Source organism: Lepus europaeus, chromosome 15 (genome assembly GCF_033115175.1).
Source record: "Lepus europaeus isolate LE1 chromosome 15, mLepTim1.pri, whole genome shotgun sequence".
In the NCBI taxonomy this organism is placed as follows: domain Eukaryota; kingdom Metazoa; phylum Chordata; class Mammalia; order Lagomorpha; family Leporidae; genus Lepus; species Lepus europaeus.
This window is the reverse complement of record NC_084841.1, coordinates 90,353,125-90,375,943: the sequence shown is the minus strand read 5'-3', so window position 1 is coordinate 90,375,943 and position 22,819 is coordinate 90,353,125. Positions and strand designations below refer to the sequence as shown.

Genomic DNA, 22,819 nt, shown 5'->3' with positions numbered 1-22,819 from the left:
CCATAGGAACCTATAGGAGGACAGCTAAACACAGAACCAACAACGCTTTAGTTTTATGAGCAGCACATCATATATAACTATGGATGACAAAAGACTTTAAGTTGCCATGTTTAAAATTATAAACTCATCAACCAAGAAGAGGCACTTGCTTACTTCACAGTATTTTTCAAAGCACCTGTAGGATTTTACAAGTATTTAACCCTTTAGGCCTCTGGGGCTTTCTCATTAAGATAACTATCATGTCTAGTAACACAAGATCATTAGACTTTTTAATTCTCAAACATTTGTATTAATAGCATTTTCCATTATAGAAACTTAAAGTCTGGTACCACATCACATCTTGACAGTCCTTCTAATATAATCCAAATAGACTGATTAGTTGGTGTCTCTATAAGATGAGAGACATAGGTCCTTCGATTTTTTCAGTTGGGCCCAAACTGGAAAAACCAAAGTCCAGGATTTACTGGAAATTTTAGAGACCAGATTGTTTGAAACTTTGATTTTTTGAATGCCTGTCAAGAACGCCAAGAAGGCTCAAAATCCAAAATATCTGGTTGAAATAAGATTCCTTAAAATCATGACATAACATAGACCAAATTTGATCATTGTTACAAGGTGATTATTCAAATCTTTGAAAATAAGCACATATTTAAATAACCCATAGCTCTTAATAAAAATGCAGCTGTTTTTGAACAATTAGAATTTAACAGACATCAAGAGAACATAATAGATTACTTTAACACATTGCTTTAACAGAGCATCAGAGTTTAATTCTATGTCAAAGAGAAATTGAGCTTCCTGTGATCTTTTGCTGTGAGGTTTCCTTCCTTTACCTTCTTTCATATTGGTGACCGTGTTTCTGTGTTTCTGTGTGTAACACATCTTTAAGCATCTTTTGCAGGGCAGGATGAGTGGCAACAAATTCTTTCAGTTTCTGTTTGCTAAGAAAAGTCTTAATTTCACCTTCATTCACAAATGAGAGCTTTGCAGGATATAGTATTCTGGGCTGGCAGTTTTTCTCTCTTAGTGCCTGGGCTGTGTCTCGCCATTCCCTTCTAGCTTGTAGGGTTTCTGATGAGAAGTCTGCTGTGAATCTAATTGGAGATCCTCTAAGAGTAATCTGACGTTTCTCTCTTGCACATTTTAGGATCTTTTCTTTATGTTTCACTGTGGTGAGTTTGATTACAACATGTCGTGGTGAGGATCTCTTTTGGTCATGTTTATTAGGGGTTCTATGAGCTTCCTGTACTAGGATGTCTCTGTCCTTCTCCAAACCTGGGAAATTTTCTGCTAGTATCTCACTGAAAATGCCTTCTAATCCTTTCTCCCTCTCCATGCCTTCAGGAACTCCTAGAACCCGAATGTTGGGTTTTTTAATAGTATCCTGTAGATTCCCGACAATATTTTTTAGATTTCTAATTTCTTCTTCTTTTCTTTGGTTTGCCTGTTTCCTTTCCTGTTCTCTGTCTTCTAAGTCTGATATTCTCTCTTCTGCTTCGCCCATTCTGTTTTTAAGGCTCTCTAATGTGTTTGTCATTTGATCTATTGAATTCTTCATTTCATTATGATTTCTCATCACTATCACCGTTTCTTGTTCCACTAGTTGTTTCATTTCATTTTGATTCCTCCTTAATATTTCATTTTCATGAGAGAGATTTTCTATCTTGTCCATTAAGGATTTCTGTAGTTCAAGAATTTGTTTTTGAGAACTTCTTAATGTTCTTATCAATTTTTTGAGATCCGCTTCTTGCATTTCTTCTATCTCATCATCTTCATAATCTTGAATTGGGATGTCTTTTTCATTTGGGGGCGTCATAGTGTCTTCCTTGTTCTTGTTACCTTGGTTTTTGCGTTTGTTGTTTGGCATGTTGGAGATATTTGGTTTCTTCACTGTGGTGTTTTTTCTTGTTACACTATGGCTCTATATTAAGTGGACTGTCTGCTTTCAGTGGAGCCTTAGAGGCTTGAGGTGAGTGTGGACTGAGAGCTGTGTTTGGTTCCTCAGGGTTGAGGGTGTGTCAAAGATGACACTCCCAGGTTAGGTGTGGTAAATCTCTCTTTCTTTTTTTGATTCAAAAGGGAAGTAATTCCACACAGCTGAACGTAATTGGAGGTAGTTAGCAGGCAAATGATATACCCACAGGAGCCAGAGATCGGAAGCTCTTTCCCAAGGACCACACAGGGAATCTGTGCTGCCCTCAGTGTGGGCTCCAGTTCTCCTGCAGTCTCCCACTGGGTTGCCAAGTTAGATGCTAATCTCCTGTTATTTCACCCCTCCCCCCAGAGTCAGGTTTTTCTGCTAGGCTCAGGGCTGGTGCAGACCTGAGGTCGCCCTGCTTATGACGTATGTCCAAAATGGCGCCTGCTCTGTCTTGCTTGCCTTTGAGAGGTGAGCGGAGAGAGAGAAACTTGTGTCTGTATCGGTCACTTTTTTTATTTTTTTTCCTCTCTCTCTTCTAGTTAGCCTGGTGAACTTTTCCCCACGGAGTTTCAAGCCTCGTTCCCTCTAGTCTCCTCTTTCCGCTTGCCCGCTGGTATCTCGGGCTATTGAGGTTCGGCTCGCCTCACGTTCCAGCGCTGGTGTGTTGAGTCTGCCGCTGGTGTCCCAAACTTGGGCTCCCACGCTCTCCACGCAGGTACACTGTGAATCACTAGTTCTGGAAGAGTTTCCTCTGCTGTTTCATCCCCTACTCTTCCTTGACCCTGCAGTATCTCCACTTTTATTAAAGTGTCCCCCGGACTAATAGTGTGCTCCCTGCCTATTCCGCCACCTTGCCGCTCTCTCCCGCATTGGTAGAAATTCTTTTGAACCAAAGGAATCAATCTGTACACTGACTGTTCCTGATAGAATTGACTAATGTCTTTCTTTTTTAAAAAAGATTTATTTTATTTATTTGAAAGAGTTACAGAGAGAGGTAGAGACAGAGAGAGAGGTCTTCCATCCGCTGGTTCACTCCCCAGATAGCCGCAATGGCCGGAGCTGAGCCAATCCGAAGTCAGAAGCCAGGAATTTCCTCCAGGTCTCCCACGTGGGTGCAGGAACCCAAGGACTTGGGCCGTCCTCCACTGCTTTCCCAGGCCATAGCGGAGATCTGGATTGGAAGTGGAGTAGCTGGGACTAGAACTGGTACCCATATAAGATGCCGGTGCTTCAGGCCAGGGCCCCAACCCACTGCATCATAGCACCAACCTCATAATGTCTTTCAATTCATAGGCGTTTGAGTGTCACAAAGACAGCCTTTTCGTGGACCATCTTTTTTTTTAACCTAGTGTTACAGGAAATGCCTCTTCAAGAATTCTGGTGTGACAGAGTAGAGATTAGCAAGGTTTAATGGGGTAGGGCATCCATCAGGTCAGATGGGCTCCTCTCCAGATGGATCTGAGAGAGCATGTCCAGTCATTCAGACATGGGCAAGCAAGATTAATAGAAAGAATACACCTGGTAGGCCAGGGAGCCATCTCAGCAGAGGACTGGGAGCTGAGCTGAGGGCAGTACACCTGCCAGACCAGGTGGGTGTCCCAAGAAAGGGCTGAGGATGCAGCCTGTATTCAGACTGGGGCTTTTAAGGGAGCAGGGTCCATGTGTGCCAGCCACTTGCCTCCCCCCTCCCCGGAGAAAGGGTTTGCTGGTGTGAAAGAAGTAAAATTCCTCCCAAGGTGTTAGACCCCATGTTATCAGACTGGGTAGCCAGTAGAGCAGAGGATTCGATTCTCCTGGGGTGCCCTGGGAGAGGCTAGGACCTCCTGTAAAGTTACTGGGATAGGGCAGGACTTTGTAGTGTGAAATACAGAGCTGCTCCCGAGGTTGCTGCATTGCTTTTCCAAGGTGCTTTGTTTTCTTTAGGCCCCTTTCACATACATAGGCTGATTTCTATCTTCCTACCTAACACTAGTATAGTACTACAGATCCAATCTTAACACAATAGGCATTGCTACTCTTACCCACCAAGGCTAGGGCTCTCTTAATAAGAGGGATATTTGATATAATCAGACTGTCACATAACTATGAGATTTGGTTGATCCTTTGGAATGTTTTGTATTGGGATTTGATCTGTGGATGGGTGTCTTACTTCTAAGAACAGATTTCATTTAAGCTTTAGAATTGCTCATCCAGGCACTAAAGAGCAACCAAGAGAAACTTGTCAATCATTGTACTATTTGGCATTTGAAAGTCATCATGATTGTTCACTTTGGGGATTTTGGTGTTTCATCCCAGATTGGTTAGTGGATGGGTATTTTTTGTCCTCTTCTTTGCTTGTGATCTTTGGAGGGTGGGTCTTCATTATTGTAAGGCCTCCATGTGGGGAAAAAGCAGGATGTCCCCAGGAAGATGGAGATGCACAGTATGACAGAGACCAGGGAGGATGAGCTGATGGAGTATCAGTGGCATTGAATAGCAGATGCCGTTTTGCAGAATTACGCTAAAGAATCATTAGCTTGCAGACTGAACACGATCATAATATCCTGTCCTCCAGAGTGGCTTAAAAACAAAAGCAGCCTTTGCATAACGTAAAACGCATCTCACTTCGTTTTCAGGCCTGATTGTGCTCACAGTTTGTTGCTCTTCATCTCTGGTAATCATACTGCTGTCCGCTCAGCGTTAGTCTTGCTGATAAGGACCAGTTCATGGAAGACAGGCACCCTCTCTTCTGAAGACAAGCCACTCATGAATCTCATGCATTTGATTATGGTGATTGCTGCCCTGCTTTGACCAGCATCGTGGGCTACCTGTCACCTCAAAGGAGGTGAACAGATGCCTAGGCAGGATCTGCCTAAGCTGGTGTACTAGTTAGTTTACACATACAGTCTCTGGAAGATGTGGGCTCTGTGCTTTATTTAAAAGATGCCCATGATCATGACACAGGCTAAAGCTACAAGAAAAGAAGCATATGCCTTCAGGTTTGTTTTTTTTTTTTTTAAAGATTATTTATTTGAAAGTCCAAGTTATACAGACAAAGAAGGAGAAACAGAGAGAGAGAGAGAAAGAGAGAGGGAGGGAGGGAGAGGTAAAGTCTTCCATCCACTTGTTCACTCCCCAATTGGCCACAATGGCTGGAGCTGTGCTGATCTGAAGCCAGGAGCCAGGAGCTTCTTCTGGGTCTCCCACGTGGGTGCAGGGGCCCAAGGACTTGGGCCATCTTCTGCTTTCCCAGGCCGTAGCAGAGAGGCAGATTGGAAGTGGAGCAGCCGGGACTAGAACTGGCGCCCATATGAGATGCTGGCACTGCAGGTGGCGGCTTTGTCTGCTATGCCACAGCGCCAGCCCCAATGCCTTCAGTTTTACTTGAAGATATGTGTGTGTTTATATGTGTAGATGAGTAGTGGTCAGATAAGTAATTTTTTCTTGCTATCATCTTTTTAAAAACTTGGCATTATGGAAAATTATAAACATATACAAAAGTATAGATAATAGTATAATGGGCTTATCAACTCATGGCAACCTTATTATTATTATTATTTTTTTATTTCTTACCTGTTGTGGAATTTTTTAAAAGTCAATCCTACACTTCATTTTATATTATCCATAAAACGTAAGTAAGTATTCTCAAAAGGCATGGTCTCTCCATGAATGTTTATAGTTGTTTTATTCAGAACTGCCCCCATTGGAAACAACCCTGGTGTCCGTCACTGAGTGGATGGTTAAATAGCCCTGGGGGTGCACCCTCACAATGCAGTACTGCTCAGTGGTAAAAAGGAACCAATTACTAATATACTCAGCAACCTGGGTGCATCTCCAGTGCAGTAGGCTGAGTGCAAGAACACAGTTCTAAAAGGTAGCATAGTGTATGATTCAATTTATGTACATTTTTGAAGTGACAACATTATAGCCCAGAGAACAGACGTGTGGTTGTCAGTTGCTGGAGGTAAAGTAGGCAGGAGGGGAATGGTACGCCTATAAAAGGCATCGCGAGGAGACTGATGGCCATGGCATTCTTTACTTGGTCTATGTCAGGGTCTTGGCTGTACTGTGACACTGTAGATTAGCAAGGTGGTACTGTTGGTGGAAACTGGGCAAAGAGTAGGTACAAAGGTCTCTGTGTCATTTCTTATGGTTGCATATGAATTTAAAATTAGCTCAAAAGTTTAATTTAAAACAGGTCATTACTCTTTCACATGACTGTAATTCTGTTATCACAACTCAAATTAGTAAAATTTCTTAGTATCATTAAGTAACCAATTTTGTATAAATGTCCTCCACTTCTTATGTTTTTTACTTTGCCTAGTGTGTAATAAGCAGTAAATATATTTTATAATTAATAATGGTCATTTTCAAGGCAAACGCATTTCCTTCAGGGATTTTCTCAGTCATAATCATAACGTGGGTCAAATTAGGGTCTGACCCAACCCCCCTTTTTACCCTGGGTTACTACTGAACTCCTGATCTGAATGCATCTGCCCAAGTCTCTGTTTCAGCTGTATATGTGCTTGCTCTCATTCTTGCTCTTGTTCTGTCTCCTCAAACTTTTGAATTCCAGCACTATATCCTGACTTTATGGGTCTTAGAGAGCATTTGCCTTCATGGGCTGTTTCCACCATAAAAATTGTTTTTGAAAAGATTTATATAATTATTTGAAATGGAGAGTTACAGAAAGAGAGAGAGAGAGAGAGAGAGAGATCTTCCATCTGTTGGTTCACTCCCCAAAGGGCCACAATAGCCAGACCTGGGCCAGGCTGAAGCCAGGAGCCCAGAGCTTCATCCCACTCTCCCACGTGGGTGGCAGGGGTTCAAACACTTGGACCATCTTCTGCTCCTTATCCAGACGCATTAGCAGGGAGCTGGATCAGAAGTGGAGCAGGCGGGACACAAACCAGTGCCCATATGGGATGCTGGGGTTGCAGGAGACAACTTAACCCACTGCACCACAATGCTGCCTTTCCATAAAAAGTATTAAAAATTATATTTCATAACTGCATTGTTATAAAGATGACTAAATTTATATCCCGTTAAAATATTTTCTTTGGGGCTGGCATTCTGGTTCAGCAAGTGAAACCACCACTTGTGACATCAGCATCCTGCTGGTTCAAGTCCTGGGTGTTTCACTTCTCTTGTTAATGCACCTTGGGAGGCAGCTGAAGATGGCCCAGGTGCTTGAGCCCCTGCCACTCAGGTGGGAGTCCAGGATGGAGTTCCTGGCTCGTGGTTTCAGCCTGGCCAAGACCTGGCTAAGGACCTGACTGTTGCCGGCAACTGGGGAGTGAACCAGTGGATAAGAGTCTCTTTTTCTCTCTCCTCCTTTGTCTTTCTCTCCCCACCTCTGTCACTCTGCCTTTTAGTAAATAAATAAATCTTAAAAAATACATTCTTTGTCCTAGAAGTGTATGATTTTTATTTTTAAAACCAACTGAAACATGTTCATGGGGCTGGTGCTATGGTGTAGCGGGATGCCTGTAATGCTGGCATCCCATATGGGCGCTGGTTCGAGTCCTGGCTGCTCCACTTCCTGTCCAGCTTTCTGCTATGGCCTGGGAAAGCAGAGGAAGATGGCCCAAGTCCTTGGGCCCCTGCACCCCAGTGGGAATACCCAGAGGAAGCTCCTGGCTCTTGGCTTTGGATCAGCGCAGCTCTGGCCGTTGCAACCAATTGGTGAGTGAACCAGCGGATGGAAGACGTCTCTTTCTGCCTCTCCTTCTCTCTGTGTGTAACTCTGACTTTCAAATAAATAAATAAATAAATAAATAAATCTTTTAAAAAAAGCAGCAGCAACATGTTCATGGGTTCCTAAAGCAGTAGTGGACCTAGGCACCGTGCCGCCTGTGTCTGCTACTGCCCCCACTGTTTCCTGCTGTCACAGCAGGCTGCAGACGCCCAGGCAGGTGTCTCCAGTGTTCATGCCCAGCCAAGTCTTGCTGCCAGTCGGCTTGATGGGGACAGGAGGGGCTTTTCCTTTGAGACCTGGCAACTCTGAAAGCCTTGTATTAGACCCACATCCTCTCTGCTGTGGTGTCATTGTGTGCACGTGCGTACGTACACACAGGTGGGATACTCTTTTCCCCATTGTCTTCTCTGCAGGCCCCTGCTTTCCTTCCGGCTCTGAGGGGGGACAGTTTTGGGCAAAACTCAGCCTGCGTCTCATCTGCTTTTTTTTTGACAGGGCAGAGTGGACAGTGAGAGAGAGAGACAGAGAGAAAGGTCTTCCTTTGCCGTTGGTTCACCCTCCAATGGCCACCGCGGTTGGCGCGCTGCGGCTGGTGCACCGCGCTGATCCGATGGCAGGAGCCAGGTGCTTCTCCTGGTCTCCCATGGGGTGCAGGGCCCAAGCACTTGGGCCATCCTCCACTGCACTCCTGGCCACAGCAGAGAGCTGGCCTGGAAGAGGGGCAACCGGGACAGGATCGGTGCCCCGACCGGGACTAGAACCCGGTGTGCCGGCGCCGCAAGGTGGAGGATTAGCCTAGTGAGCCGCGGCCCCAGCTCTCATCTGCTTTTAAATATATTCTATTTAACACCTGAACTGAACTGTGCGCTTTTAATTTGGAAACCAAGACTTTTTTTTTCTGATTTCCATATGCCTGGGGAAGGGGGTACAAGTACAGGGACAGGGTTTCCCTGATTGTTTTCCTCTTGTGGTCCCATCGTGCAAGTCCTGAGAGAATCAGGCTCAGTGTTGGTAGGCAGTGGGAGAGGAGGTGCCTGTGCAATCCACATTTTGCATATCCCAAATACCACCAATTTCATTTTGAAGACTTTGCCATGCCTAAAACATGAAAAAATACATTAATTAATTTCACTGAATTTTATCTTCCTTCTGTGATACGTTTCTCCAGATAAGAAAAAAAAAAATAACAAAAAGCAAAACTCTTTAGGTACCTTTTGGTGAATAGGTAGCTTTCTGCTCTCAGTGATGTTCAGGAAGCCACTGGGTAAGGATTCGTGGATAATGAGGCTTGATAGGTTGCCTGGTGATTTATAATGATGGCTGCTAAACTGATGATTTAATTGTGCTTCCTCTAGTAATAATCTTAAGTGCTCCAGTGAAGGCCCAGTGATTGGCTTGCTTTTGAGCCCAGTCTCCCTGGAGTCTTCAGGCATCCCTTTCACACAACATCCGATAACTGACTTTTAACGGTTCCTATTTTAAATAATACAAATCAATTAAAACACACAGCTGTTTAACAAAACTTCCCAGTGTTGGCGTAGGTCTCCGTGGGTATTTCCTGATGGCTCATAATGACATCAATTTAGTGCACCTGGAAGGATCCGCATGGCCTGGAAGTGGCTTAATTCTTAAATGACAAGGAAATTAAGAAGGCTTTATGGATGGCGGCGGCTGCTGCCGCCGCACAGTCACTGCCAGCTCCCGGCCAGCGCCGTCGCGGTGGAGCTCGTTTGAATGGGACTGCAGGCATCATGTGCTTGTTTTCGCTGTAATTCGCCGCTAATTTGTTGGATCTGAGTCTGTGGGTGTTAATTCTGGCCGCTAATAAGTCACTTGAGCAGGCACGATTATGGCAGCACAGTCAATGTCTCCATCGTGCAGGCTCTGGGTAGAAGCCTTCAGTGTTCTAATGGCACTCAGATTCTCCTGCACCTTCTTGTCTTAGGAAGTGGAAACGTGCTGTCCTGCTTTATCCTCACTCACTTGGGCATCTGAGAGTGGCAGTGACTGTTACCTCTAGAGTCTTTATTTTTAGATTATCAGTCTACTTTCATTTGTTGAGTGCTGGTGCTCTGGGTACCACACACTTTCTGTATTTGTTTCTCTGTTCTGAAGTGCCTGCTCCTTTTTGCTTTTCTTGTTTGGGGGAAAACCACATTTTTATGAATTTTGCTTGTTCTTTACACTCTCTTTACATCAAGAAATATATGAAACTTCTTTCTCACTGTTTTTGGCTGAGTGGTTTATATTTCTCAAATTTTTGGGGCAGTATACTAGAGCATGTAGACCGTCTTAAGACTGGAATACTCTAGGCATTTGGGCAGCATTACTTTCTCATCCAGTTTTTACTGTCTGAAGTTTTCTGATGGCTAATTGCTAAGTAAGTGTTCAGATCAATCTAAGTAAAAGGACGGGAAGATGTCTTAGTTGACTCCCATCTTGTTAAATTAACTTCTAGTTAGTTTTGTACTCCGTGGGGTCTTCCGTGCTGGGGGCAGGGATGCAGTACCTGAGCCAGCACCTGCTGCTTTCCAGACACATTAGCAGGAACTGGGTCAAAGCGCAGGCATGAGTGAACCCTGGGCACTCTGCTCTGGCTGTAGTCATCCCAAGTGCTTAACCCACTACACCCCAAGATCCCTTATGCTTTTTTTAAAAAAAAAAAAGATTTATTTTAATTATTTATTTATTTGAAAGTCAGAGTTACAGAGGGAGAGGGAGAGTCAGAGAGAAAGAGACAGAGACAGAGAGACAGAGATCTTCCATCTGCTGGTTCACTCCCCAGATGACCACAATGGCCAGGGCTGAGCCAAACCAAACCTAGGATCCTGGAACTTCATGAGGTACTACTATGTGGGTGACAGGGGCCCAAGCACTTGGGCCATCCTCTGCTGCTTTCCCAGGCTGTTAGCAGGGAGCTAGATCAGAAGTGGAGCAGCCAGGATACTAACTGATACCCATATGGGATGCCAGCATTGAAGGCAGTGGCTTAAGCTGCTGCACCACAACACTGTCCCTGTTTCTTTTTGACAGGCAGAGTTAGACAGTGAGAGAGAGAGAGAGAGATAGACAGAGAGAAAGGTCTTCCTTTTTCTGTTGGTTCACCCCTCAAGTGGCCACTACGGCCGGTGTGTTGTGGCCGACGCGCTGCACCAATCCAAAGCCAGGAGCCAGGTGCTTCCTCCTGGTCTCCCATGCAGGTGCAGGGCCCAAGCACTTGGGTCATCCTCCACTGCCTTCCCGGGCCACAGCAGAGAGCTGTACTGGAAGAGGAGCAACCGGGACTAGAACCTGGGGTGCCGGCGCCCCAGCCGGGACTAGAACCCAGTGTGCCGGCACCGCAGGCAGAGGATTAGCCTCACTAGCAGCAGTGCCGGCCCCCCGCCATACCTTGTAATGAGAGTTCATAACACACAGTTCAACAGGATGTGCTCCTTATAAATAACCAGACTATACTGGCATTTTTGAGTTTTACTTCTTTAAGTTGAAGCTTATTTCAGTATATAATTTAATCTTCTGTGTATAAAGTTAAATGAAAGTAGATCTTTGTAAGGTAAGAATCACTATGTTCCTAAAGTTGTATTTATGAAATGCATGCAAATTAAAAAAAAAAAAAAAAAAGACTGGACAGCGCTCCTTGTCAAAAGGTTGAGCCTTTTATCATCAGTGTTACACTTTTGACTCAGCACATGCCTGGAATTTATTCACGGGTCTCCTTTAAAGAATTTTACCTCATTTCATTGTTCTTTGGAACTTCTGTTCCTAAGAAAGGAGCAGCTTATAAATATAAAAATAAAATAGGATTTTGAATATTTAATAATTAATTTTAATATTACTCATCTTAGCACATTTCATTTTGATAATTACCTACCATCAATTTTTAATTTTTAATAAACATCTTAGTTCTCAAGCTTCAAGTTTGAGGGATATTTATGGTCTCCTTTCCAGTTTCTGAGAGAGAGGCGAACTGCAGGTAAAACAGCAGCCAGAGGTAGGCGAGGCCCCCCAGGAGCGTGGCAGGCAGGCAGGTGGAAGGCCAGGTGGAACCCAGGATGTGCAGCATACTGACTGGGGCCACTGTGAGTCCCCAGGGCAGGCTGTGTGCTGCTATTTGCTTTGTCTTATTGTTGATAAATGGTTGCTATACATACATATTCTGCCTTGCAATTATTGCATGTTTTTCGTGTTATACTCCTACCCTCTCCAGCTTCTTTTTCTTCCTGTGGTTTTTCTAGGTTCTTTTTCATGTTGGCTGTTACATTTCCCATATTATTCCTGAAATCGTGTATTAGTACAAAAGTTGGCCAATAAATGGAGCTACTGCCAAAACAGATCAGGTACCTGTGTGAGTCATTGCCATTGTTCTGTTGTTCGCTGATATTCTTTTTTCCACATATTAATTCAAGTCTCCATTCCCCTGTCCAACCTGAATTTCAACAACATTTCACTCTACTATAATAATAATGCCTACCTACACCATAACCATCAAAACATGTGAATAAGAACTAAATGATGGAGGGGAGAAGAATATCTAGGGAAGTTTCTAGCCTTTCTAGAGCAACAAATAAAAATTTAAAGCCATTAAATACATTGTTTCTGCCCTGTGGGAGGAAGCAAAAGAGTTTTTTGTTTTTGTTTTTTGCTGGGGTGGAACAAATATTTTCTTGTACCTAGGATCTTCAGAAAATTTATGGAAAGCATGTATTATGAAAAACTGCACAGTTTCAGGTGTTGTTGCACCAAAAAATTCTTATCTTGTAATTCCATTTTCTATGAACTTGTTGAAGCATCCCTATACTAAATTCTAGGCAGATCATTTTACAAATACAAGAAAAACAGCGGTCTCTTTTACAGCTACTATTTATGCTGACACTAGATGAGGAGGGGGCTGTTCTCTTGTCCTTGTGAGAGATGGTGTTGTCCTCTGTGTGCCAAGGGGTACACTGGCAAGGTGCAGCTGTGTGAGAGGGTTACAGCGATGCACTCTGTAGGGGTGAACCCTGGAATGGGCCTTCCTTGCTGTTCACATTCAGCCTGCAGAAGTATTATTCAGAGTGCTCTGAAATGTTTTAGGTTTGATGGTCTTTGGACTGGGTGTGTGCTCCGCGGTTCGTCAACATCACCTCCCTTCCCTGTTGCCTCATACCTTGTCTGTTTCACTTACTTGTTTGCCTGCCCGTCTTCAGAATGCACTTGAGTTTGCCTATTCGTAAGACACAACGAAAGTGCTTGGAGATTCTGTATGACGGTGGATGCTTGCACCTCAGTACGTTATCTAGAACTGCACTTAAAGAAAAATGGTATCATCTGGACTTAAAATTTTTTATAGCCATTATGTTTTGCTGATTGATAAAGTAATATATTCGAACAGGCATTCAGCATAGCAGTTAAGATGCAAGTTAGGTGCTGGCGTTGTGGTGTGGCAGGTAAAGGCACTACCTGTGACACTAACATCCCATGTGGATGTTGGTTCAAGTCCCAGCAGCTCCACTTATAATACAGCTGCCTGCTAATTGCCTGGAAAGAGCAGCGGAAGACAGCTCAAGTGTTTGGGCCCCAGCCACCCATATGGGAGACTTGAATGAAGCGCCTGGCTTCTGGCTTTGGTTTGGTCTAGCCCTGGCTGTTCCAGCCATCTGGGAAGTGGATGGAAGATCTCTTTCTCACCCTCTCTTTCCCTCTCTCTGAGTTTCAAATTAAATTTTTAAAACTTCACACACACACAAAAATGTCAGTTAGGATGTTGCCATCCCGCATTGTAGTGTCTGAGGTGTGACTTAGCTGGGCTCCCGACTCCAGCTTCCTGCTAATGCAGACCCTAGGAGGCAGCCGTCATGGCTCGAGTCACTGAGTTCCTGCTCCTGGTTTGAGCCCTCTGGCTGTTGCAGGCATTTGGGGAGTGAATCAGTAGATGGGCTCGCTCTCTCTCTCTCTCTCTCTCTCTCTCTCATTCTAATTTATGCAATTCTCAGATTCTTTGTGATACATTCTGGTAAGTGAAATGGTGAATACAGCATTCAGTTTTCAAAGGTTTGTTGTATATTGCCTTGTTAATCTCAGAGTATGCTGCTTCCTCCCATCCCCTACCTGCTGACTGATAGGGGTCCTCTGCAGTCTCCTTACTGTGTGACAATCCTGTGTCAGCCAGATTTCTGGCTGGAGTCACATACAGTTTTCCCCTGAAGGTATTGATGGATAGCTGCAGTGCAGGTTTTGCTTGCTGTTGGTTGACACATGCGTTTGAGACAGTGGGGCAGTTGACCATGTGTCAGAATCAGAGGTTCTGATTCATGTTTCCCCGAGCCTGGTCCTTCTGCTGCCCGGAGGCAGTCTGCAGGAGTGCCTGCCAGCAGGCGAGGGGGGTTTCTTTGTAAAATTCGTTAGATTTGCACAAATGATTGAGCATGACTTCATGGATGCCTTTAAGCACGGAAGACGGGGTTTTGGATTGTAAGATGTTTGTGAGCTATCAGTCATCCTCTTGGTGATAAGAATATGTGATGGAGTAAAGCTGTGTGTGAATAGACTTGTCAGGATGAGGTCACTTGAATGTACCCCCACCTCTGATTAGAGCATTAGCTTTTGAATACCTTTAAAATATCCATTTGGGTCCTGAAGCAAGTCTCTGGAAATGACAGGTTTGAGTTGCTTCTCCTGGCGGGAATTGGCCACTAGATTAATTTACTGTAAACAGAACCAGATCGTTACGATAAAAGTGTATGCTTTATTGTCAGTTCCTCATTTCTTTAAAAAAAAAAAAACACTATGAAATTGATTGGAAGTAACGTTAAAATGTGGGGTAGAATGCAGCTGTGTTTTACAACCTCTTATGAGTAGAATTTGCCCTGTCTAGAAGTTGTTCCTGCAACATTAGCAGATATTAGGGATAGTTGGGCATTCTTCTGTGTACTTCACACAAATTGTCCCGCTGGAACTCTGAGTACCCTTAGAGGTTCAAACTGCTCTCCGTGTTTCAGGGAGGGGTAAGCTGAGATGCAAGGAAGTTAAATGACCTTCTGAAGGTCACACATCTACAAAACAGCAGGGTCAGAGTGGTAGCTCAGACAGCCGAGCTTGAGCCCAGGTCCACCACGTTTGTCCTGATCCTGCGACGCTCAGCTTATTCTCATGGCAATGTCATATAAAGATGTTGTATTCAAGTGGATCTATCAGGGCTTGGGTAACAAACCCCTTTGAGAATCAGATGAAAACTCTGCAATGTTTTTCCGAGATGCGTAAAGTTTTGCAGCCCTCATCAGGGCTCTCCTAAACCTCGACAGGACATCAAGTCCTAGGAACTCTAGTAGCTCTGGTGGATTAGAAAGTAGGTAGAGAAGTTCCATTTCCCCTGCCTCCTGTGTCCTTGCTGTACAGCAGTCTCTGCAAAGCAAGAACACGATTCTCATGCCCGCTCTGGCAGAACACACTGTGTGACCAGTCTCTGGGTGACCTCTGAGAGGCTGGTGTCACCAGCTTTGTGTTGGCACACGCTGCTGTGAATGGCAGCAGCGCAGTGTAGCTCAGGAGCCGGCTGCAGGAGAGGCAGGTGTCTGTCCGTGAGTGGAGGTGTGGTTCTGGCATGGCAGAGTCCTGCCCTGAGAAGGGGCAGTAGTGGCCAGTTCTGCAGTGTGTCATGGAAAGTCATCCTGCATTTGTTTCAGCCCTCAAGGCGGAGGGGCTGCACTCAACAGAGCAGATTCTGTTTTCAGTAGCGGAACCCTGACGGATACTGTGCTGTGTGGCTTGACCCAGGGAATGTTTCTTCAGTAGACTGGGAGTCTGGCTCTGAAGTCTGAGGGGCTTGGCTTGGGTTCTTGGTCAGGCTTTTTTACTTAGTAACAGTGTGTCCAAGAAGAGGTTATTTGCACTTCACCTTCCTCATTTTCAAAAAAATTAAATTATTTTCCCATGAGGAAAATTATAAGGACTGCACACTGGGATGTTGTGAGAGTTATGTGAGGCAATGCATATTGTGCACTAAGTGTGTAATGCATGGCACCTACTTGCTGCTGTGGATATGAGCTAGCATTACCGTTCTCCAGGAGTGGAAGGAGTAGCAGTGGGTGTCGTTTCCATTCTGTATAGAATTCAGTGCTGCAGTGGTCAGTAGAGGAACTGTCGACCTTCAGGTTCCTCTAGCAGCACACCCCAGGTCCAGACTGACAGTTCGCTGAGGAAGCCAGCACAGGGTCCTTAGTACCCTTATTTAGGTGACTAAATGAAGAGCTTTGTAGATAGTTCTCATGCAAAAGAAGGCTTGAAAAATGGAAACTTGTGGTTCTGAAATTCCTTCCTCCGGAGAGACCTTTGGTTGGGATGACAATTAGATGTGCTGTTTGTCGTGGAGTAGCATTGACAGATTGCAGGTGGACTGTCCCAAGACCACGATGGCAGAAGTAGGCTGTCTGGCCTCAGTGACAGTGGGCCTCCCCAGTGCTTTGCTCTGAGTCATGCCTTTAACAGTTGCATTCTACAATCCAAAGTTGTTATAGGGCCTGTGACTAAACCTATAGCTTCCCACTGAGGTATAGATACAGCCTTACATACCCTACAATATATCTAGAATGAGATAGTATAAATCTTGTCATCACTTTTCTAAACTCCTTGTTGATGGGATACATGTCTGAGCAGCTTCTTCTGGTCAGTATGCTCTTTTCCTGCCAGGCCTTCTCTCCCACCCCAGTCCAAGCCTTATCCAGTCTCTAATCACCAAGGCTGCAGTGGCCTGCCCCTCACACCCTCATATGGCATTCACCCTTCTCAAACTTAGGCTTGCTCACGTACAGCCAGTGTAGAACCTCTCACAGGGGACATTCAGAACTGTCAGTGCCTTAGACCTTGGAAGGTTGCTCTGCAAATTCAATCTAAGGTTCCTAAAACATTTCTCCTCCCCCTCTATCTTCCAGACTTCATGCAATCAAATTGCTTGTAACCAGTTAAGGGAGTGAACAATTTAAGAGTGTATGTTGCGGCCGGCGCCGTGGCTTAACAGGCTAATCCTCCACCTTGCAGCACCGGCACACCGGGTTCTAGTCCCAGTTGGGGCGCCGGATTCTATCCCGCTTGCCCCTCTTCCAGTCCAGCTCTCTGCTATGGCCCGGGAAGGCAGTGGAGGATGGCCCAAATCCTTGGGCCCTGCACCTGCATGGGAGACCAGGAGAAGAACCTGGCTCCTGGCTTCGGATCAGTGAGATGCGCTGGCCGCAGCGGCCATTGGAGGGTGAACCAACGGCAAAAAGGAATACCTTTCTCTCTGTCTCTCTCACTATCCACTCTGCCTGTCAAAAAAAAAAAAAAAAAAAGAGTGTATGTTGCAAAATGATGAGTCCATCTCTTAGATAGAAATAATCAGTAAAATTTTCCAAATTTTAAACATTTTCTTCAGATGCATCTTGGACATCAATTTCTTTTGTCACCACCAGGAAAGGCTGACTGATCAACGATTTTCTTGCAAAGGTGGAGGATTCTTCCCCTTGGACTTCAATTTAAGGGAATTAAGTTATGACTTTCTGCACGTTTGACCAAATGTTTTCCGCATTGATCAAGATGACTATGCCTATAGGTGTGAGCATAGGAGCACTCTCTTCTTGGAATAGGCCTGTCTTCTATGATGATGCTGTAATCAAATTATTATCATGTCATGTGCACCTAGCTCAGGAAATCATTGTGTCAGCTGATTTGAATTTCATACTGGTTTTGGCAAAGCCCCACCATGTGAGCGTGGGAATCTCAGGGCCTTTCCTGTTGTGTGTTAGGGCATAGGGAGAGGAGGGGGTATATTTGGAGGAGACCACGTAAAGTAGATGGGTCTTTGGATCCATCCCCGTACTTCAATCAGAGTACCTCACCTCTGATATTCTCCTCTCTTGGGATTTCTTACAGTGTCTCATTTGCAAAAGTGTTCTCCTACTTTAAGGTGTTTGTAAATATCTGAACTAGTGGGCATATTGCCTAGATAAAATTCAGAAGACTGTTGAATTAAAGTGGATTTTAGTGTCCAGATGTGAGATGTGTCAGGTCTATCTTTTGAAATAGTTGAACCAGGATTATTTAAGTCCATATTGTTTCTAACAGATTTCCTGGGGAAAAGCAACAACAACAGAAAGCCTCTGTGGTCTTCACTGATCAGTATGGCCAGGCTTAACTCTGTGCCTACCAAAGGGCCTTTATTGGGTCCTGGAATGAAACAGTCCTCACATCCCATGGTCTTGGGTGCTGGATAGTGCAGGAGTCCTTCTTTCAAACGGAGGCAGCTTCTAACAGAAACAGCAAGGCCTGGGAGGAAGGTGACTTGGAAGTGTTTGAAACTGGCTGTCCTCCCTGACAGACCCTAAAGGCCACCGGGTACCATCCAGGTGGAGCATCCTCAGAATCAGAAGATACAGCTGGTTAACCTGGAAGCTCCGGATCCCGCTGTCCGTGGGTGCCAGTGGTGACGCCTGTGCTCCTGCGTCTGTACACCAACCCAGCTTGTTTGCACCTTAGACAGAGATAACCCCCCTGTGCACACACCAGGAACTCCGGAAAATTATTCAGACATCCCCTCCTCTGGACTTGTTGACTGCTTTCACTGTGGTCTCATTTCTCCCTGGCTTCATGCACTTTGCTTTGTAACCCTGGTGTTGACCCCTCTGCTCCTGTGACTTTGGTACTTAAAGAGTGGTTGTCATCTTCGTCTTCATCTTCATCTTCTTCTTCATCTTTACCTTAATCATCTTTTGTAAAAAGTTTATTTATTTGTTTGAAACTCAGAATTAAAGTGACAGAGGGAGAGACAGAGAGATCTTCATCTGCTGGTTCAATCCCCAGATGGCCACAATGTCCAGAGCGGGGCTGGGCCGGGCTGAAGCCAGAAATTTCATCTGGATCTCCCATGTGGTAACAGAGGTTCAAACACTTGAGCCATCTTCTGCTTTTCCCAAGGCACTAGCAGAGAGCTGGGTCAGAAATGGAGCAGCAGGAACATGAACTGGCGCCCATGTGGGATGCTAGCACTGCAGGCTGAGGCTTTACCCGCTGTGCCACAGCATCTGCTGCCAGAGTGCTCTTCTCCATGCACATACCTTTAGTCTCTCTTGCCAACTTGGCCTTGGTCTTGTTTCTCTGTATTTTCTATCTGGTTCTGGCTTGCAAGCAACACTCTATCCCCGTACCATCAAACACCCTTTTCAGCCAGGATTGGACAGAGACTAAAGAAATTTTCAGTATAATATGACCACCCAGTCACTGAGAAGGTAGGTTTTCTGAACCAGGCTGCTTTAGGAGGGCTGTGAATTTCTGAGTGATGGTTATACCTCTTCAGGTAGTAAACTACAGGTCATCGAGGGTCAACTTAAAGATTAAGGTGTTGGATATTAAGTTTACCAGTCAGGCTCTTAGTTAATTCTTAGAAGCAGAAATTGGGATATTTGGTAGAGAAAAGAGAAAAAGATACTAGATAAGTTGAATCCCATACACTGCGCTCCCCAACAACCCCGGCCCCCAACTGCCTTTCAGTTGAAAATTTCCCTCTCATCAGCTCTCCCTTTCTTGCACTGAGAGGCAAAGGGAAAGTGTGCAAACTCGTTCTGGGTCTCCCGTGTGGGTGGCAGAGATCCAGTTCCTTGAGCCACCATGGACCTCACCTCTCAAGGTGTGGATTAGCAGGAAGCTAGAATTGGTAGCAGAACTGGAACTCAGACCCAGGCCTGCTGATATGGTCTGCTAAGAGGCATCTAACTGCTGGGTCAAATGCCTGCCCCTCCTGGCTGATTTGGCTTGGCCTTATGTTTTGCATTTATTTCATTAAATTTATTCGTACATATTTTATTCTTTTTGAATATATTGTAAGGTGAATTATTAATTTCATTTTCAGATTGTTTGCTGTTACTGTATAAGCATAACTAATTTTGTGTATTGATATTGTAACCTACAACTTTGCTGAACTCATTTGTTAGCTCTAATAGTTATCTTGTGAATTTCTTAGGATTTTCTATATTCAAGATCATGTCAGTGGCATGGCTTAATTTTTTTAAAGATTTATTTATTTACTTGAAAGGCAGAGTTACAGAGAGAGAGAGAATGAGAGAGTAGAGAGAGGTCCTCCATCTGCTGGTTCACTCTCTAGATGGCCGCAACAGGAAGAGCTGCACCAATCCGAAGCCAGCAGCCAGGAGCTTCCTCTGGGTCTCCCATGTGGGCACTGGAGCCTAAGGACTGAGCCATCTTGTACTTCTTTCCCAGGCCATAGCAGAGAACTGGATCAGAAGTGGAGCATCTGAGACTTGAACTGGTGCTCATATGGAATGCCATCCCTGTAGGCGGCGGCTCTACCCGCTATGCCAACAGCGCCGGCTCCAATGTTTGATGGCCCAGAAAATACAGTTAGGATCATGTTACCTGAAAAAGAGATTGTTGAAAGAACCATAATTCTCTCCTTATTTCAGCTAAGCTTGGTTGCTTGGTTTTTGTCCTGGGCACATGACCTGTGACTGTGTTCCTCCTTTAGCATTGGGTCTGCCATTAATCCTAATCCTACTTGGATTACTTCTCTTCATCCTCTCCATTATTTCCATCCACCACCTGTGGTTAATTGCTTCCTACTCTGATTATACTGTAGCTCTGTCACCTTATTTTATGTCCTGATTTATTTAGCAATGTGTTTAGTACATTCATACTGAATCCTTTTTACTGTGTCACATTCAGTGGTTCGGGTGGCTTATCTCAGCTGAGCCCCAGTATCCTAAGAACTTTTTTTTTTTTTTTTTGCCAAGGACTGAGTTAGCAAGAAGTAAAGTTGATTTCATAATCCTTGAATGGTCACCTCAACCATGGTGCTACATGTTCTCATGTGTTTTAGGGTGAATATGAGGGATATTGGGAGATGCTGAGGAACTAGTGCTGAGGGTCTTTTTAGGGGTTTCAGCTGGTAATGCAATATAGCTCCCTTATGATTTCTTTTCATTCACCTGCTGGATTCTAGATTTCCTTGGAAATTTACTTAGACATTCTTAGCATTAGGACACATATAGAGAAAGTGGACCAATAAATTCACTCTTGATTTTATGTAAAATAGAAGATGAGCAGAGAAACCATATTTTCACTTACTAAACAAAATAGAACGCTAGAATGAAGATGTGCACTTTCCTGCATTGTGTGTCCTTTGGGCCTTAACCTTAAACTCACCCCCCAGAACAGAGATTCTACAACCTGAGTCTGTGATCTAGGAGCTCATTGCTCTCATCCCCTACAGAGAGCCATGCAGCTGTATATTTTGATTGAAGAAGCTCCCAGAAGGAAACAGTGCTACAATAGTTTTTATTTAATTGCTACTTTGGCGGATGGCACAGCAGTTTAAGGCCCTGGCCCGAAGTGCCAGCATCCCATGTGAGCGCCAGTTCGAGTCCCAGCTACTCCACTTCCGATCCAGCTCTCTGCTATGGCCTGGGAAAGCAGTAGAGGATGGCGCAAGTCCTTGGGCCCCTGCACCCATGTGGGAGACCTGGAAGAAGCTCCTGGCTCCTGGCTTTGGATCGGCGAAGCAACGGCCATTGCGGCCATCCGAGGTGTGAACCAGTGGAACCTATCTCTACCTCTCTCTATAACTCTTTCAAATAAATAAAATAAATCTATGAAAAAATTGCTACTTTGCTTAACTTTTCTGAAGACCAGTCATCCTGATTTGTTCAGTAGAAGTTTTCTTTTGCTTTTTAGCTTTATTTATTTGAACAGGTGAGAGAGGGAGAGAGAGAGAGAGAGAGGTCAATCTACCACTGCTGGTTCACTCCCCATATGGTTGCAATAGGTGGGGCTGGACCAGGAAGAAGCCAGGAGCCCAGAACTCCATCTGAGTCTTCTACATGGGTGGCAGGCATTCGAGTGTTTGAGCCACTTGGGGCAAATTACTGAAAAGTTATTTCGCCTAGTAATATAGCTACACCTGCTTTTTGTGGGAGGGAAGGGAAGTTTAACAGATAGATCTTTCTGTTTTATTTTTTCCTGGTAAATAGAACATTATTTTTAAAAAATTTACATACCTTAAAATTTACTTTTAGGGGGGTATACAGTTCTGTAACTTTTTACAAATGTGTAAAGAAGATCCAAGATACTTCTATCACCTTTCTGCCTGAATCCTCTTGTATCAGTCAGTCTTGTCTCTCACCCCAAACCCTTGTCCTCTCTCCTCATGTTGCAGCTTTTCCAGAATGGCATACTTGGATTTGTGCATAAAAAAAATCTAAGCTTTTGATTCTGGTTTCTTTTTTAGGATTATTTATTTGAGAGGCGGAGTTATAGACAGAGAAAGGGAGAGACAGAGAGAAAAGTCCTCTATCTGCTGGTTTACTCCCCAAATGGCCACAATGGCTGGAGCTGAGCCACTTCGAGCCAAGAGCCTCTTCTGGGTCTCCTGTGTGGATACAGGGGCCCAAGTACTTGGGCCATCCTCCACTGCTTTCCCAGGCCACAGCAGAGAACTGGATCAGAAGTGGAGCAGCCGGGACATGAACCAGCGCCCATATGGGAGTCTGCTCTGCCGGCGGAGGCTTAACCTACTGTGCCAGAGTGCCCACCCCAAGTCTGGTTTCTTTCACTTGGCACTATGCATCTGAGTTTCATTCATGTTACTGCCTGTATCAATAGTTTGTAACATTTTATTGCAGAGTAATAGTCCATTGTAGGGATGTACAACATTTTGTTTATCCATTAGCAGCTGATGTATCTTTGAGTTTATTCTGGTTTTGAGTGATGAAAAATAAAACTACTATAACCATTCATTGACAATTTTTTGGTTGACATACGTTTTCATTTCTTGTAGGTAAATACTTAGGAATAATATTAGTGATCCATATGGTAAACATACATAAGAAAATGCCAGACTGTTTTCTAAAATACCTGAACTGGGGGCAGCCTTGTGGTAGAGTGGGTTAAGCTGCCGTGTGGCTACACCAGCATCCCCCCATATCCATCTTTCGGGTCCAGTGCTGATGCAGCATGTCGCTGCTGTGCGTCCTGGGAGGCAGCATGTGAGGGCTGCTGTGCCGGGGCTGCTGCTACCCACAGGGGCGCCCAGGCAGATTTCCTGGCTCCGGATGACTAATGGTGTTATGTGTCTCCTCACGTTTGTAGCCATTCGTATATTTTCTTTGGTAAAAGGTCTTTTCAAACTTTTTGCCCATTTTTTAAAAATTGAATTGTTTTATATTTTTCTTGGGTTTTCAGTTTTTCTATTTTAGACACAAGTC

General features: G+C 44.6%; 1 protein-coding gene across 11 annotated transcripts in view; it reads left to right on the top strand.

Annotated features, from left to right (window-relative positions):
- The window catches only part of ATG10 (autophagy related 10), a 295,508-nt gene that overhangs the window by 187,830 nt on the left and 84,859 nt on the right, over positions 1–22,819 (top strand). For 4 of the 11 annotated variants that reach the window (XM_062212464.1, XM_062212465.1, XM_062212462.1 and 1 more), the window contains exon 6: positions 7,451–7,585. The exons of 6 other annotated variants lie outside the window; for them this stretch is intronic. In XM_062212464.1, the coding sequence (XP_062068448.1) occupies positions 7,451–7,585 (135 nt within the window). Of the gene's footprint in view, positions 1–7,450; positions 7,586–21,843; positions 22,339–22,819 lie in introns of those variants that run through there. One more of the 11 variants, XM_062212471.1, reaches the window with a different exon arrangement.